Here is a 14,678-nt window from a genome sequence, read left to right on the forward strand (position 1 = left end):
TAATAATTATTCTGTCCTTGCCAGGTCCAACATAACAGCTGTTCACCGATCTGGCTGATTTACACGTGACATTGTCTTAGTCAGCAGTCTAGTCCCGCCGCCGAACTTCACCTGATGTTCTCTGATATTTTCGCCTCAAGGACGTCACTTCCCTTCACCACCAAGCTTGCTGTCATCGTTTTGTCCGATCCGGATGTAGCTGCCTTGACCCCTATCTGGGAGTGTCTGTTAAAAATCTCACACTTGGGATCTCCATAGCTGCCAACATGTCTGACGGTATGATGCTTCCCTCTCCCCCCCCCCAGCCCCCTCTCTCAAACTGTAGTTGTCCTCCGGCCCTGACTGACCGCCCCTTTTCTAGCTGACTTTGAAGCCGTTCGTCGGCTCCAAGCTGAGCGCAATGCTGCTGCAGCTGGAAGTAAAGGTTCTAGGACCTTTGACCCGTCTAGCCAGCGCACTGACAACTCGACCAAGGCCTCCCTGACTGAATCCTTCGACACGACCCTCTACGAACGCGAAGGTGCCGACAAGTTTGCGGGATATGATACTTCGATTGCCGTCAACGGCGACGATGAGGAGATGGAGGACGCGGACGCAGGCCACCGCCTGGTGGGCCAGTACACTGCCACCCGGAGCCAGATCGACGAGTTCGCCCACGGCAACGGGGTGGAAGAGGAGGACATCCTTCTTGGGCGCGAGAAGGCAGCTAGGATCGCCGACCGTGAGACAGACTACCAGAAGCGCCGCTTCAACCGCGGTCCGCTGACTCCCACGCGCGCTGATCCTTTCGCTGCGAACACTCATGCCAACGTGGACGGGGAGGGGGAGGAGGGTCAGACTTATCGTGAAGTCATGGCCATGCGTGAACTTGAGAAAGAAGAAGAACGTGTCCAGAAGCTGATCGCAGAAAAGCAGGCCAGTGGAGATAACGATGCCATCGAGCACAAGGCTACGCTCACATTGGAAGACAAAGAGAACGCCGACGCCGGCTCCACGGTGGCCGTCGCCTCGGGTCGCAAGCGCAAGCAGCGGTGGGATGTAGCTGCGGAGCCGGTTCCTGAGGAGGAGACCCCCAAGCCCGCTGAAGCTGCCGACACCAAGGCGAAGAGGTCCCGTTGGGATCAGACGCCCGCCCCGGTTGCCCCCGGCGCCGCCGATGATGCTCCCAAGCGTCGGTCCCGATGGGATCAAGCACCAGCACTTACGGCCTCGACCCCGGTCGGCAACCAAGGGCTTGCCACCCCCATGCATCCTTCCCAAGTAGGTGCACCTTTGATTCCAACTAGCTTTGGAACTGATATCTCTGGACGCAATGCTCCCCTGTCGGACGAAGAGCTTGATATGATGTTGCCGTCTGAGGGCTACAAGATTCTCGACCCTCCTCCAGGATATGCCCCGATCCGGAACCCTGCGAGGAAGCTTATGGCTACTCCAGCACCCATGGCCAGTTCCACTGGTGTTGGTGGTTTCATGATGCAAGAGCCTGAAAGTGCTCGTGCGCTGGGCAAACAGCTTCCAACTGAAATCCCCGGTGTCGGAGACCTTCAATTCTTCAAGCCTGAGGATATGGCCTACTTTGGCAAACTCATGGAAGGAGGTGACGAGAGCTCAATGACGGTCGAGGAGATGAAGGAACGGAAGATCATGCGACTCTTGCTGAAGGTCAAGAACGGCACGCCGCCGATGAGAAAGACAGCCCTGCGTCAGCTCACGGACAACGCACGGCAATTCGGCGCGGGGCCTCTGTTCAACCAGATTCTTCCCCTTCTCATGGAGAAGTCTCTCGAAGACCAGGAGCGCCATCTGTTGGTTAAGGTCATCGACCGTGTTCTTTACAAGTTGGATGATCTTGTTCGTCCCTATGTTCACAAGATCCTCGTGGTTATTGAGCCCTTGCTTATCGACCAAGACTACTACGCCCGTGTTGAGGGTCGAGAGATCATTTCGAACTTGGCGAAGGCGGCTGGTCTAGCCACCATGATCAGTACCATGCGTCCGGATATCGACCACGTCGATGAATATGTCCGGAACACGACTGCCCGAGCCTTCGCGGTTGTCGCTTCTGCTCTTGGCATTCCTGCTCTTCTCCCATTCCTCCGTGCCGTGTGTCGGAGTAAAAAGTCGTGGCAGGCTAGACACACAGGTGTCAAGATTGTTCAGCAAATTCCTATTCTCATGGGCTGCGCCATCTTGCCTCACCTCAAGGGACTGGTAGACTGTATCGCGGACAACCTTAGTGATGAGCAAGCTAAGGTGCGAACGGTCACTGCCCTGGCCGTCGCGGCTTTGGCTGAAGCTGCCAACCCTTACGGTATCGAGAGTTTCGATGAGATTCTCAACCCTCTGTGGACCGGCGCCCGGAAGCAGCGTGGTAAAGGTTTGGCTGCATTTCTTAAAGCTGTCGGCTACATTATTCCCCTCATGGACGAAGAATATGCCAACTACTATACCAGCCAAATCATGGAGATTTTGCTCCGCGAGTTCTCCTCCCCGGATGAAGAGATGAAGAAAGTCGTTCTCAAGGTGGTGTCACAGTGTGCCAGCACGGATGGTGTGACAGCTAGTTACCTCAAAGAGCATGTTCTAACAGACTTCTTCAAGAGTTTCTGGGTGAGGCGTATGGCTTTGGATAGGAGGAATTATCGCCAGGTGGTGGACACAACGGTGGACCTTGGACAGAAGGTGGGAGTGGGTGAGATCCTCGAGCGTGTCGTAAACAACCTCAAGGATGAGAGCGAACCCTACCGGAAGATGACCGTGGAGACCGTGGAGAAGCTTATCGCAGCCCTCGGCGCCGCGGATATTTCAGAGAGACTGGAGGAAAGACTGATTGATGGTGTCCTGTATGCTTTCCAGGAGCAAAGCATTGAGGACATTGTCATCTTGAACGGATTCGGTACGGTAGTCAACGCCCTTGGCACGCGTTGCAAGCCTTATCTTCCCCAGATTGTCAGTACCATTCTCTGGCGGTTGAACAACAAGTCGGCCACGGTTCGGCAGCAGGCTGCAGACCTCATCTCCCGCATCGCCATGGTCATGAAGCAGTGTGGCGAGGACGCGCTAATGGGCAAGCTTGGTATTGTGCTCTACGAGTACCTGGGTGAGGAATATCCCGAAGTGCTCGGTTCCATTCTGGGAGCCCTCCGATCTATCGTCACCGTGGTTGGTATCAACCAGATGCAACCGCCGATTCGAGATTTGCTTCCCCGCCTCACGCCTATCCTGCGTAACCGCCACGAGAAGGTCCAGGAGAACACTATCGATCTGGTTGGTCGTATCGCCGATCGTGGTCCCGAATCCGTCAACGCCAGGGAGTGGATGCGTATCTGTTTCGAGCTTCTGGACATGTTGAAGGCTCACAAGAAGGGCATTCGTCGTGCTGCCAACAACACCTTCGGTTTCATCGCCAAGGCTATTGGTCCCCAGGACGTGCTGGCCACGCTGCTCAACAACCTGCGTGTCCAGGAACGTCAATCGCGTGTCTGTACCGCTGTCGCCATCGGTATCGTGGCCGAAACTTGTGCGCCGTTCACTGTGCTCCCGGCCCTGATGAACGAGTACCGGGTGCCCGAGCTGAATGTGCAGAACGGTGTCCTCAAGGCCATGTCCTTCCTGTTCGAATACATCGGCGAGATGGCCAAGGACTACGTCTACGCGGTCACGCCGCTCCTCGAGGACGCCCTGATCGACCGCGACCAGGTGCACCGTCAGACGGCCGCCAGCGTGGTGAAGCACATCGCGCTGGGCGTCGTGGGCCTCGGGTGCGAAGACGCCATGGTCCACCTCCTGAACCTGGTCTTCCCCAACATCTTCGAGACCAGCCCCCACGTCATCGACCGGGTCATCGAGGCCATCGACGCCATCCGCATGGCCGTCGGCACGGGAACCGTCATGAACTATGTCTGGGCCGGCCTGTTCCACCCCGCCCGCAAGGTCCGCGTCCCCTACTGGCGCCTCTACAACGACGCGTATGTGCAGAGCGCAGATGCAATGATCCCATACTACCCCAACCTCGAAGACGACGGGCTGGATCGCTCCGAATTGTCCATCATTGTTTGATTTGATTCCCCCCCCCCACCTTTTCAAATCTCGACCTCTTTTTGTCCGCCGTGGTTCATGTATTCAAACATTTGGTTCTAGCTATCACTGGGCTACTTCTTTTCCATCATTTCCATCATCATTTTCACCTTTCAGCATCAATCATATCACACTGGGGACCTGTTCACTATTACGGTGTTTGCCGAGGCTGGATTTGGCGTGTTCTCTTTTTTTTTTCTTGTCGTGTTATCGATTCTTTTTTGTGGGAGAAATCAGTCCAATGGCATTTTTAAACATCTGATCAACGTTCACAGAGTGTAGCACGTGGCACATGGAAGCTCTCTGGGGTTTCCGTCTACGTAATGTCTTAGACGGCGGTGATGCTGCGAAGCGACCATAGTTAGCTTACCAGAGACCTCCAGGCCGACTCCTCAGGGGAAATGATATACTGTCGATCAAGGGAAAAGAAGGGGTGAAGTATATTATCATATCCTATCATGTCATGTGACCGCCACAACCATCATCACCTTTCGATTCTCACTCAATGTTCCAATAAGAACCTGTATCACGCCAAACTTCCCGTCTCCATCGCCGCCTCCATCATGCGATCCCCATTCACGATGCCCGTCGAACAGATGATAATGCGGCGCCGGGACGCCTCCTGGGCGGCGATGAACCGCAGGGCGGCAATCTCGGTGAACGTGATGCCGCCCAGGAAGAAGACGTACACCGTCTTGATGGCGGGGGCGCCGCTGACGGTCTGGCGGGCGCGCACGGCCTTGTCGTCGCCCTTCTGCACGAGGCTGAACGTCGCGCCGCGGGCGCTCTTGACCACGTCCTCGAAGCCCAGCCAGCCCGGCGAGGAGGTGGTCGCGCTGGCGGGGGCGGAGGTTGGAGTCGGGCTGGTCAAGGGCCCGCCCCGCGCCAGGGAGAGCATGTAGGGCTTCTGCAGGACGCACTGAACCAGGCGGATGCTCAGCGGAGCGAAGCCGCTGTAGACGTAGGCGATGTCGTTGGGGTCCTTCTCGCTGACTTCCTCGACGACGAGGCGCAGGGTCTTGCGGAGGGTGTTGTAGTTGGTGCGCGGGCTTGTGTTGTGCTGATGGTGGTGATGGGGCGAACCTCCTGTCGCGGCGGCAGTGGTGGTGGTGGAAAGGAGGAGGGAGGTGGGGTTGGTGGAGGCGCGGGGCTGGAGGAGTTGCATCTTCTCGAGGGCGCAGAAGGTCAGGATGTGCTGGTGGCCGTAGGCTTGGACGATCTGGCGCTTGAAGTTCTCGAGGTCCCGCGGCCGGAGCCCGCCGGACATGCAGGATTCGAGGCACAGGAGGCGCAGGATGGCGGGCAGGGCGACGTCGCGGGCGATGAGCTCCTCCACCGCGTCGTGGTGGTAGGTCGGGTCGGAGCCCGCGGCGTAGTTCTGCTGCACTTCCAGGAGCTTGCGGAAGATGTCGGCGCGGGTGGTGCGCATGATCTCCTCGGCGAGGTTGGTGTGCACGCGCAGGCTCTGGTGCTCGAGTTGGTAGGAGGGGAGTTTGTTGACAAACTCCCGCAGCTCCGTCGTGGTCTTGGCCGAGTGGCGGCTTTCATAGTCGCTCTCGAGGCGGCGCGCGACTTTGTTGAGGATGTCGCCGACGATGGCGAAGTTGGCGTCCCGCAGTTGGCTGAAGAGCTGGTCCGATGAGTCGAGTTGGATCTTGCGCTTCTGGTGCTGCTTGGAGGACGAGGGCTGTTGCGGGCCTTTGGAGGATTCCTGCGTTTGCGGAACGGTGGCCGCGCCGCCGATGATGGAGGTGTCGATGTCGGCTTGGTTGTTCTTGATGCCGACTGTCTCGTCGATGAGACCTTCGTAGGTCAGTTGAGTGAGGAGCGGGGTGCCGAAGTCAACTTCGCGATCGATGATTATGAGGCTCTCTGTGCTTGCACTGGGCAAGAGACCGCGGGCTGACACTCCGGCGAGCCCGGAGCTCTCTTCAGCGTCGAGCTCCTTTCTCATTCGGAGAAGCAGGTCGGCCAGTCGTCTTGCATGATCACCCTTGCCGATGATCCGAGGAAAGTAGCCGTGTCTCTGCTGAATGTCCATAAGGGCCTTCGCGGAGTGGAAGATGCATCCTGGGTCTTTGTGCTGCATGGATGTTGGTTACTTGGGCTTTGTGGAATAAATGTGCTGCACCAGGCAAGCTTACCAGGTAGAGATCACTGAAGGCGTCCTCCATCTCCAGAGACAGGATATCCTGTTCCAGCGGCATGAAGTACAGCGGAAATTCGGCGATGTTCACGTCTCCGATTATGCCTGCTTCCTCGAGGATTGTGTTGCTTACAAGTGTCCGTCTTGGAACCCAGAAAATAGAGATCTCATGTTCAATGCTGCCATTGCGCTGGAGGCGCTTGACCTGTTCTAGAGGCATGTTAGCTCATACTGATGACCTTCAATCAGACAAGTAAGAAAGAGAAAGCCTATGATTGAGCTGATATCTTCAAATGTGTTTGATATCGGGAGCGCGTGACTGGCTACGTAGAGTAGAGGGGAGTCTGCGCGCTTCACAGTCTGTCCCAAGCAAAATTCTCCTGGATAGAAGGAGTGATACCCAGCTTGTCTTACGAAACAGGCGTGCTGAGGGTGGTAAATAGGAATATATCGACATACCTGCCACAGCCCGCACTTGAGGAAGCTTCTCAGCGTTCGCTAAGAAGACGACATTGCGTTGAGAGGAGTCCACATTGCCATTTTCCAGTAGGAACACGCGATCTACACCGTAATCTTGAAGCAAAGAGAACTTGACGAACAGCCCGACTGGACCAGCCAGATCTTGACTGACGATGAGGTTCTTCTTACCGCGGACCTGCACCGAAGGATTCAGCTGATGTACATGGGCGACCAGAGGTAGAAGCAAGCCTTACTCACGCCTTCGAGGAGGGTCAACAGATCCCTACGCGCCTTGTCCTTGAAGTAGTCTGCATCAGACCCCGGGTACGGCGCCATGACTGCCAATGAGCATTACTGAGAAGGAGGAAGTTCGTTAAGATCGTTAAGTTGGTCAAGTTGATTAGTTGGTTAAGTTGGTTGAGTCGGAGATCCGCGCGCGGACGTTTCCGGCGGGCGATGGGTTGGTTTGGTTGGTTTGGCTGGATTTGGAGGGAGGCTTGGAAGGGTCCAGCCACTGCACTAACCGTTCTAGGCTTAATGAAAGCACAGCCTGTCACAGCACTCTGGTACTGAGACCGTCATAACAGCCTTTATCCTTCGCAACAGCAGCCATCTCTGGTGTAATGAGATTACCCTCCGCCTTTTCCCCCTCCACCCCCCATTCCAATCATTCCAATTATAGTGCCTGAGGCGCTGCTGCTCCCCTGAACGTTGCCTGCCTGTCTTTCGCCCCTCTTACATCCTTCTATCTCCTTTTCTTCTTTTCCCTGATTTTGCCTCTTACTCTACCATTATCCGTCCTTTTCGAGAAACTGCTTTCTACCACTTGCTGGCCGTTCCGACAAATTGATATTCTTACCCTAAAACCCACTCGACCACAGATCAAGCGCCATGGGCAGGTTCGGCTTCAAAAAGTCCGGGGACGAGGACGATTCCCCCAACCGCCTGGCGCTGTTCGGCTCCCGGTCGAAGAGCAAGAGCCCAGCACCTCCCGCCAACCCCTACGCCAAACCCATCCCCACTGATCCCTACACGAAAGCCAAGATCCAAGCTGGCGTCGCCCCTCTTCCAGCTGGGGAGCAATCCGCCGCCCCGGCTCCTTCTGGTCCCGCCAACATCCCCGGAGACAACAAGCAAGGCTATGCGCCGAACCGATATGGAAACCAGGGTGGATATGGATCGGATCGCTTCGGGGGCAGCACCAACAGTGGAGCATCGCCAGCAGCCTCGCGGTACGGCCCCGGCGGCTACGGAGGGCTAGGCAGCACCGATCCCAACGACGCCGCAGCCGCGGATGCCAATAGAGATGCCCTTTTTGGAGGCGCAAGGGAACGAGCAGAGCAGCAGCAGCCGCAAGCCGGCGCTCCCCCGCCGCCTTACTCGGAGGGCGCTGCGGCCTACGGCGGCGGCAGTAACGACTACAATACATCGACTTACCAGGAACGGCATCTGACCGCGGAGGAAGAGGAAGAGGAGGAGATCCAGACCATCAAGCAGGACATCCGGTTCATCAAGCAGGGGGATGTGGCGTCGACCCGCAACGCCCTCCGCATTGCCGCGCAGGCGGAGGAGACCGGTCGGGAGACGCTGGCTCGGTTGGGCGCGCAGGGCGAACGCATCCACGATGCGGAGCGGAGCTTGGACGTCGCCACCATCGAGGGCCGTATCGCCGAGGAGAAAGCCAAGGAGCTCAAGACCCTCAACAAGAGCATGTTTGCGGTCCACGTCGCCAACCCCTTCACCAGTGCCCGGCGGCGGCGCGAGCGCGACGAGCGGATCCTGGACACCCACCGACAGGAGCGGGACACCCGCGACGGCACGCGGAACGAGGCCTTCAAGACCAACCAGCGGATGGAGCGCACGTTCCGGGAGATCGACCGCGAAGCGAGCAAGCAGACCACGCGGGGCCGGACCAATGTCGCCGACCGTGCCAAGTATCAGTTCGAGGCGGATAGTGAGGACGAGGCGATGGAGAACGAGATCGAACAGAATTTGGACCTGCTTGGCGGTGCCGCGAGCCGACTGAACGGTCTTGCCAAAGCCACGGGCCGGGAGCTGGACGAGCAGAACCGCCACCTGGAGCGTATCACGGGCAAGGTGAGAGAGAACCTCTGGTTTATGGACTTTCTGGACTTGCTGCTAACAACTTCTCTAGAGCGATTTCGTCGACGAGCAGATCGCCATGAACCGCGCCAAGCTGGACCGAATCCGTTAGACATACCCCATAATAAACGTTTCGTTGACTGCCTGGCGCTGTCGAATCTTTTATCCTTTTCAAATGCACATATCCCATCTGCTCGGCGTTCCTGGGTATACTACATTCGTACTTGATGAAACACGACAGTTGATACTATTAGAATACTGCAGAATATTGCTTGGCGGGAGGAAGTAATTTTTTTTTTTTTTCAATATAATAGACTTCTGTGCTTTGCTAGCAGCCTGGTGCCTATCCTTCCATCTTTTGCAGAGTAAGAACGACTATTCTTAACTCTGTATCTCAGCCCATACACAAGGTACACACATACTGTATACACGGACTAAAACGACCCTCTATCATGCAACCCCATTCCAAATCTCAAACTGGAAAAATGCCAGAACGCCCCGAATCGGGCACTCTCCGATCCTTGTACCCAATCTCCCTCATTAATAAATCTTATACACAAGCCTCCCTCGACGCGTCAACCAGGCAATCTCAATCTGAAACACCACCACCTGCGAGATTTAATCTCAAGCCGAGAACGTCTACGCCCGCCCCAATATATGTTATATCGAAGACAGTCCCACTCTCAATTCCCACATGTTTCATACCCTTTTCCAGCCCCAACCACCAAGGACAGGAGTAAGATCGGAGGATCATTTCCACACCCCCAACGGTTTTTGTCTTACTTAGTACTTTAGTACTCTCCACTCTTGATAATTCTGATGATCTAACCGTGTCTCGATTTCAGATTTGTAGACAGACACTTTACCTCCCCTTCCGCTCTAGTAAGTAGTGATATTAGCGATGGAGCCGAGACTATGTCAGCGTCTTCAGTTAGACGATTACTGCAGGATGGCTTGTCTTAGAACAGTAAACGGCTCGCGTCTGGACCGTGTTTACTGCGTAGACCGTGTCTCAAATGTCATGTATGCCATATATGTCAGAGACTGTCAAAGGATGAGCTTTCTTTCTGAATCTATGCGTTGGGGGCTGCCCAACCGGGAAAGAGGGGAGTAGCTTCTCTTGTTTCGGGGTGGGTCAGACAGACACACCGTTTTCTGCTTTGGATGAAGCAGATTCGTCTCGAGGGTGTCAGATCAAAGATCGTTAGTGCTCTCCGGTTGGTTTCAGGGTTGCGGGAATGGTAAGTGTCTAGATGTACTCGTAGCTCGGTTGAGGTGATATGGAGTTTGGCCTGGTGGAAGATGCGTAGATAGGGTTAGTCCACTCCTTCCTTGGCGGATCTTGCTACTATAGCATACCTGTGATAACGACCTTGTTCGTGGTCTCCTCCATATGACACTAGTGTCTTTTTATGGGTAGATGATCTGTCAGAGTGTGATACATGTGGAAAGTGAACAGCGGTGCAGGGGAAGCACCCCGTGCCTTTGGGGCCAGATGGTAAAGACATTGAATGGCGTTTGGATGAACTCTCAAGGTGCTCTTCGCAGAGTTGGCTTGAAGTAGCGTGTCTTTGTAGTTGCAGTGCTTGTGAGGAGATTTGTCCTGCTTCTGGAATAAGGTATCCGATATGTGCTGGTGTGGTTTGTCTGCTACCTCACTCCAACCAGTCGAGCAAGATGAGCAATATCAAGAACGAGCGGCTTCGTGGACAAGGACGATATATCAATCTTCCTTCTCATGAGGTAAAAGACTAAGATGATGGCGAGTGTGACATCCTGATAACTCGGCAACCTTCCAAGCGCTTAGCAGCATATTGTCTCGACGAGAGGGAGCATGGACCAACACGACACCAGCTTTGAGATACTCAAGAACCTTAAAAGAAATAGACCAGCAAATAAGAACATTCTGCCTGGCCAACACTGTACACCAGGAGTGCATGTCTGCGGTGCGGCGCTTAATTGAAACCTTGCGGGTTCTATCTCCGTCTCATTCGACCTTGGCTTCGCTTCTATACCGTATTTGCTGCATTTGACTCGCAAGGCTTCTGCCATGGTCTTCTTTTGCGCCACAGTTGAGAGAGTACTGGAGCTATTGACAACGAGCTGTGCCCTGCTGAAGGATCAGCATCAGTGATGTGGCATCGTTGGTAGTTGTAGATGTTGGATAGTTTCTCCATCATCATGCCTTCTGCTTCGCCTCTACATGTCTATATTTGACGAGGCATACTTAGGATGCCACATCACTGATGCTGCTCTGCTGCAGGGACAAGAGAGGGTGAGAGGTCAGCTGCTGTGGGAGGTGTTTTGGCACCTTCACTGTAGAGGGATAACAAAATAAGAGTAACACTTTCCTCCCTATTCTTTGGTATGATCTCAACTCATCTCATCTCTCAGGTCCAACATCTCTACCAACCCTCTACACCTCCCTCTACATCCACTCACAATCCAAAGACATCACCATCGTCCAGAAGACAGAACCACCAAGATGCGCCTCCACCACATCCTCCTCAACACCCTCCTCATCCTCCTCTCCACCCCCTCTATTACCACCGCATTCCCCCTCCCCTCCCCTCCCACCACAGCAACAGAAACAGAAACAGAGATCGAACATCACCCACCAAACGCCGTCCACCTGGCGACCAGCTTCATCTCCCTCTCCCACGCCCTCTCCTTGCAGCGCCTAACCAAATGCCCCCTCGACGTCGTCTCCATCAACCAAACCACCAGCAGACGCTCGACAGTCATCCCAAAGCGAGGACACGAGGAATCAGCAACATCTCACCTCAGCCCCCCCTCCGCCCACCTTTCCCTCAAGTTCATCGCCCTCGGCCGCGGCACGCAGAACTACACCTGCTCGTCCACGAATTCCTCCGCAGTGCCCACCGCCACCGGCGCCGTCGCGACGCTCTACGACGTCTCCTGCATCGCCGCAACCCCGAAGAATCACGGGCACCGATTCCTCCACGCCCTCCCGGGATTCGCCCAGCCCATCCCGCAGGAAGTCCTGGCCTTCTATGCCGTGTTGCTGTCCCAGTCCGCCATCATCGGGGAGCATTACTTCTCTGCCCCCCAATCTTCTTCCACCTCGATGACAGCAGCAGCAGCAGCAGCAATGCCCGTCTTCGACCTCCGCCCCACGACCTTCGGAAAACAGGGCGGAAGATATGAGTCCAACTGGGTCAAGGCCAAGAAGGTGGAGAGTGTGAATGCCCCTGGGGGCGGGGATGGAGATGTGCCTTGGTTGAAGATGGTTGGGGTGGAGGGATCTGGTATAAAGGTCCGTTCTTCTTCTTTGCTTGCTCATACTACCACGGATGAATGGGTGTATATGTGACAGGGGCCAAGAATCATATGCTGACTGAGCGCAAATTTCCCCCTCTGTAGGAGATATACCGTGTCCACACAGCTGGAGGGATGAGTCCGGCGACGTGCGCGGCGCAAGAGGGGGAGTTCGGGGTGGAGTATGCGGCGGAGTATTGGTTTTATGGGTGAGGGTTTTTCTGATTCTGTGGTTTGATTTGCTTGGAGTGACAGCCTCCCTCCCTAGCGTTTCGGTATTTCTTATTCTGTGCTTTGATGTTAACCGATCTCATCGGAGGGATGGACGAGAGGGATGCAGGTTGATATGCAGAAGACATGGTGGATGTGTGATGGGAAACGAAGGATATGATACGATGAGTTCATGAGTGGTCACTGTTTGCGGAGAATGGAGATGGGGAATTACTGTTCTAACATCACGCTCCAGTCTGTATCTGCTAGTTTGCAGTAATGCCATCAAGATAATGGGACCAGTTCAAAGCGATAGGCCTTCTGCAACATTCTCCTAGCAGAGAGTCAATGCCATGCATTAGATAGGTGCATGCAATACTTGCACCCCAGTCACAAGGCGATGCATTTGAGCAGTAGATTCGGATACTTAGGTAATTGCCATTAACACCCTCTGCCTGTCCGTGCTGCAGATATCAGGCCATGTGCAGAAAGATCGTGAGCCGGGTTGCATACCATACCCCGACAGGCAAAATAGGCAGCATAGACTGTGAGAGTCCTAAAGTAAGGTATATTGGAAGGGATCCTCCAACAAGAACCATATCAATACTCTCTCGGCCTAAAAATAACCCTCTGATATAAATGAGGTTGCAGGCAGCCCTAGGTGATATTTCTGTAATATAGATATCCAATCCATAATACTGTCTACCCAATTCTCCCTCAGTGCAAATGAGCATATAAGCTCCAAAGCAACCGCCTATCCTTGTAAGAAGCTTCAGCGCAGGGTCCAGAGTTCAGCATAAGCAAGGTGGGATCCAGTAAGTTAGAACTTACCTGTAGCCAAAGAGCCCTTAAGACTACACTCCAGCTGGCTCTGGCTCTGGCTCTGGCTCTGGCGGTGAATAGCCATATCATGTACAAAAGGCCATCAACTTACAAAGACAATCCAGGTATTGTGTTTCAGTTACCTATCTGGAAAAAGTGTAGTTGTCTCCTAAACCATTCTTTCGTCCTTCTGCAGAATTTTATTCCTTTGCATGAAGGGCCATACTCATAAACGAGTACAATCAATATATACCTCGCGTAGCGAATGAATATTGGCCCAGATATTGATTTAGAGGTGCTTCAGTTGAGAAACCTCCATCTAGATATTATATCTTCAGTATGTAAGCGATTATCCAAGTTCTAGTATATCTTATCGATAAGCCTCGAACTTGACTATAGAGAACCCTATTGTCCGACATAGTCCATGGGCTACTAGCTACAATACCACCTCCGCTGGCAGCCAGAGGTTCCCCTTTCCCCTTCTCCAATCAACCAAACTATCATGAATCAATTATATGACCCAAATCTAACTCCATATTTTCGCTACCAGGGTACCTCCCCTACCTCAACCCCTTCCCCATCGAACCTCCAAAATAGCAACAATGCTGTTGAAGATGACGATGATAACAGTCCAGGCGGATGAGGTAATAATTGTACGAATAACTGTCTTTACCAAAAAAACGCACTGCAGTGACTTCATCCCCCCCAGTTGGTGTCAAGCAAAGCCGCGTAAGCCGGACTCCATCCGCCCCCATTGTTCAATGTGGGTGGTCTTGGCGTGCGTCGCAACGGTCGGTTCTGATTCGATGTCAGATCAAGTGGGGAATGGAGGGACCCCCAGGTTCCCGAGTTCAAGAAAAAAAAAAGGTCCCGTTTTACATCCAATCCCCCCCTTTCGGATATAATGTATACTTAGAAACTTGGTATGCGTGTTGTTTTACTACTCAGTACTACCGTCGCGGTGGTGGAATACCAGGTTGCTACTGTCCTTGCTTGGATGACTTATTTAGCTGAAGGGGGAGGGGGAGGGGCGGTGTTGGGGTTCCGTGGGTTTACATTTGGTTATTGTATATACTTGCATCTACTCATACCTTTTTACATGCGTGGTAGTGGTGGTGGATGTAGTGGCAGTAAGGATTAATCGGGGGGTTATTGGTAGTTGTTGATGATGATGATGATGATGACATTCAGTTGCATTTGCATCATACAAAGAACAAACGCACATTGCAGACTGAGTATGTGCCATACTGATTGATAACTAGACGCCCCTTACCACATTATCCAAAACAGAAACCCTTGAAGATCACCTTCAGGCTCCAACGTCTTTACACAATACCAAGCATTAGGCTCGGAGTAATCATCTGCAACGACTATAGCACACAGATGAAACACCACGAATGTCGTGCTCGCGATCCCGAGGGACTTCGCAAGCAGCATTACGACGCTCAATCTCTCAACCGCCGCGGGCGATGATGAGCTTAGTATCACTGCTAGATCCGAGGGACATGTGAAGGAAGGAAGGAAGTCTCGGGAAGAAAAGTCCAGGTGGTAAAACTTGGTAGGTATACCGAACTTCCACTGC

General features: G+C 53.9%; 5 protein-coding genes across 5 annotated transcripts; 3 read left to right on the forward strand and 2 right to left on the reverse strand.

Annotated features, from left to right (window-relative positions):
- The first annotated feature begins 150 nt into the window (after nt 1–150).
- BO82DRAFT_431765 (U2 snRNP complex subunit HSH155) lies at nt 151–4,425 on the forward strand. Its single transcript, XM_025640735.1, has 2 exons — nt 151–276; nt 362–4,425. The coding sequence occupies exons 1-2, from the start codon at nt 267–269 to the stop codon at nt 4,057–4,059; spliced, it is 3,708 nt and encodes a 1,235-aa protein (XP_025492762.1). The 5' UTR covers nt 151–266; the 3' UTR covers nt 4,060–4,425.
- An 87-nt stretch (nt 4,426–4,512) lies between these two features.
- On the reverse strand, nt 4,513–7,295 carry BO82DRAFT_431766 (Sec1 family protein; the record flags this gene model as incomplete). Its single annotated transcript, XM_025640736.1, has 5 exons — nt 4,513–6,160; nt 6,222–6,433; nt 6,683–6,878; nt 6,941–7,020; nt 7,253–7,295. 5 exons carry the CDS (start codon nt 7,293–7,295, stop codon nt 4,604–4,606), a joined length of 2,088 nt encoding a protein of 695 aa, XP_025492763.1. The 3' UTR covers nt 4,513–4,603.
- A 139-nt stretch (nt 7,296–7,434) lies between these two features.
- On the forward strand, nt 7,435–9,124 carry BO82DRAFT_353785 (putative plasma membrane SNARE protein (Sec9)). The gene is made up of 2 exons (XM_025635049.1): nt 7,435–8,779; nt 8,838–9,124. The coding sequence occupies exons 1-2, from the start codon at nt 7,574–7,576 to the stop codon at nt 8,895–8,897; spliced, it is 1,266 nt and encodes a 421-aa protein (XP_025492764.1). The 5' UTR covers nt 7,435–7,573; the 3' UTR covers nt 8,898–9,124.
- An 842-nt stretch (nt 9,125–9,966) lies between these two features.
- On the reverse strand, nt 9,967–10,400 carry BO82DRAFT_64174 (uncharacterized protein). The gene is made up of 2 exons (XM_025641421.1): nt 10,145–10,400; nt 9,967–10,077 (listed from the first exon to the last, which is right to left on the reverse strand). Exons 1-2 carry the CDS (start codon nt 10,291–10,293, stop codon nt 10,035–10,037), a joined length of 192 nt encoding a protein of 63 aa, XP_025492765.1. The 5' UTR covers nt 10,294–10,400; the 3' UTR covers nt 9,967–10,034.
- Nucleotides 10,401–10,892: 492 nt separating this feature from the next.
- BO82DRAFT_308810 (DUF3455 domain-containing protein) lies at nt 10,893–12,584 on the forward strand. Its single transcript, XM_025632329.1, has 3 exons — nt 10,893–11,125; nt 11,180–12,062; nt 12,170–12,584. The coding sequence occupies exons 2-3, from the start codon at nt 11,271–11,273 to the stop codon at nt 12,275–12,277; spliced, it is 900 nt and encodes a 299-aa protein (XP_025492766.1). The 5' UTR covers nt 10,893–11,125; nt 11,180–11,270; the 3' UTR covers nt 12,278–12,584.
- Nucleotides 12,585–14,678: the final 2,094 nt, after the last annotated feature.

Source organism: Aspergillus uvarum (genome assembly GCF_003184745.1).
Source record: "Aspergillus uvarum CBS 121591 unplaced genomic scaffold BO82scaffold_22, whole genome shotgun sequence".
In the NCBI taxonomy this organism is placed as follows: domain Eukaryota; kingdom Fungi; phylum Ascomycota; class Eurotiomycetes; order Eurotiales; family Aspergillaceae; genus Aspergillus; species Aspergillus uvarum.

Coding starts and splice junctions, on each gene's coding strand:
- BO82DRAFT_64174 (XM_025641421.1), bottom strand. CDS start 10,293: ATGTCTTTACCATCTGGCCCCAAAGGCACGGGGTGCTTCCCCTGCACC. Junction 10,078..10,144: donor GAACAAGGTCGTTATCACAG/GTATGCTATAGT, acceptor ATCTTCCACCAG/GCCAAACTCCATATCACCTC.
- BO82DRAFT_353785 (XM_025635049.1), top strand. CDS start 7,574: ATGGGCAGGTTCGGCTTCAAAAAGTCCGGGGACGAGGACGATTCCCCC. Junction 8,780..8,837: donor TGGAGCGTATCACGGGCAAG/GTGAGAGAGAAC, acceptor CAACTTCTCTAG/AGCGATTTCGTCGACGAGCA.
- BO82DRAFT_308810 (XM_025632329.1), top strand. CDS start 11,271: ATGCGCCTCCACCACATCCTCCTCAACACCCTCCTCATCCTCCTCTCC. Junction 12,063..12,169: donor TGGAGGGATCTGGTATAAAG/GTCCGTTCTTCT, acceptor CCCCCTCTGTAG/GAGATATACCGTGTCCACAC.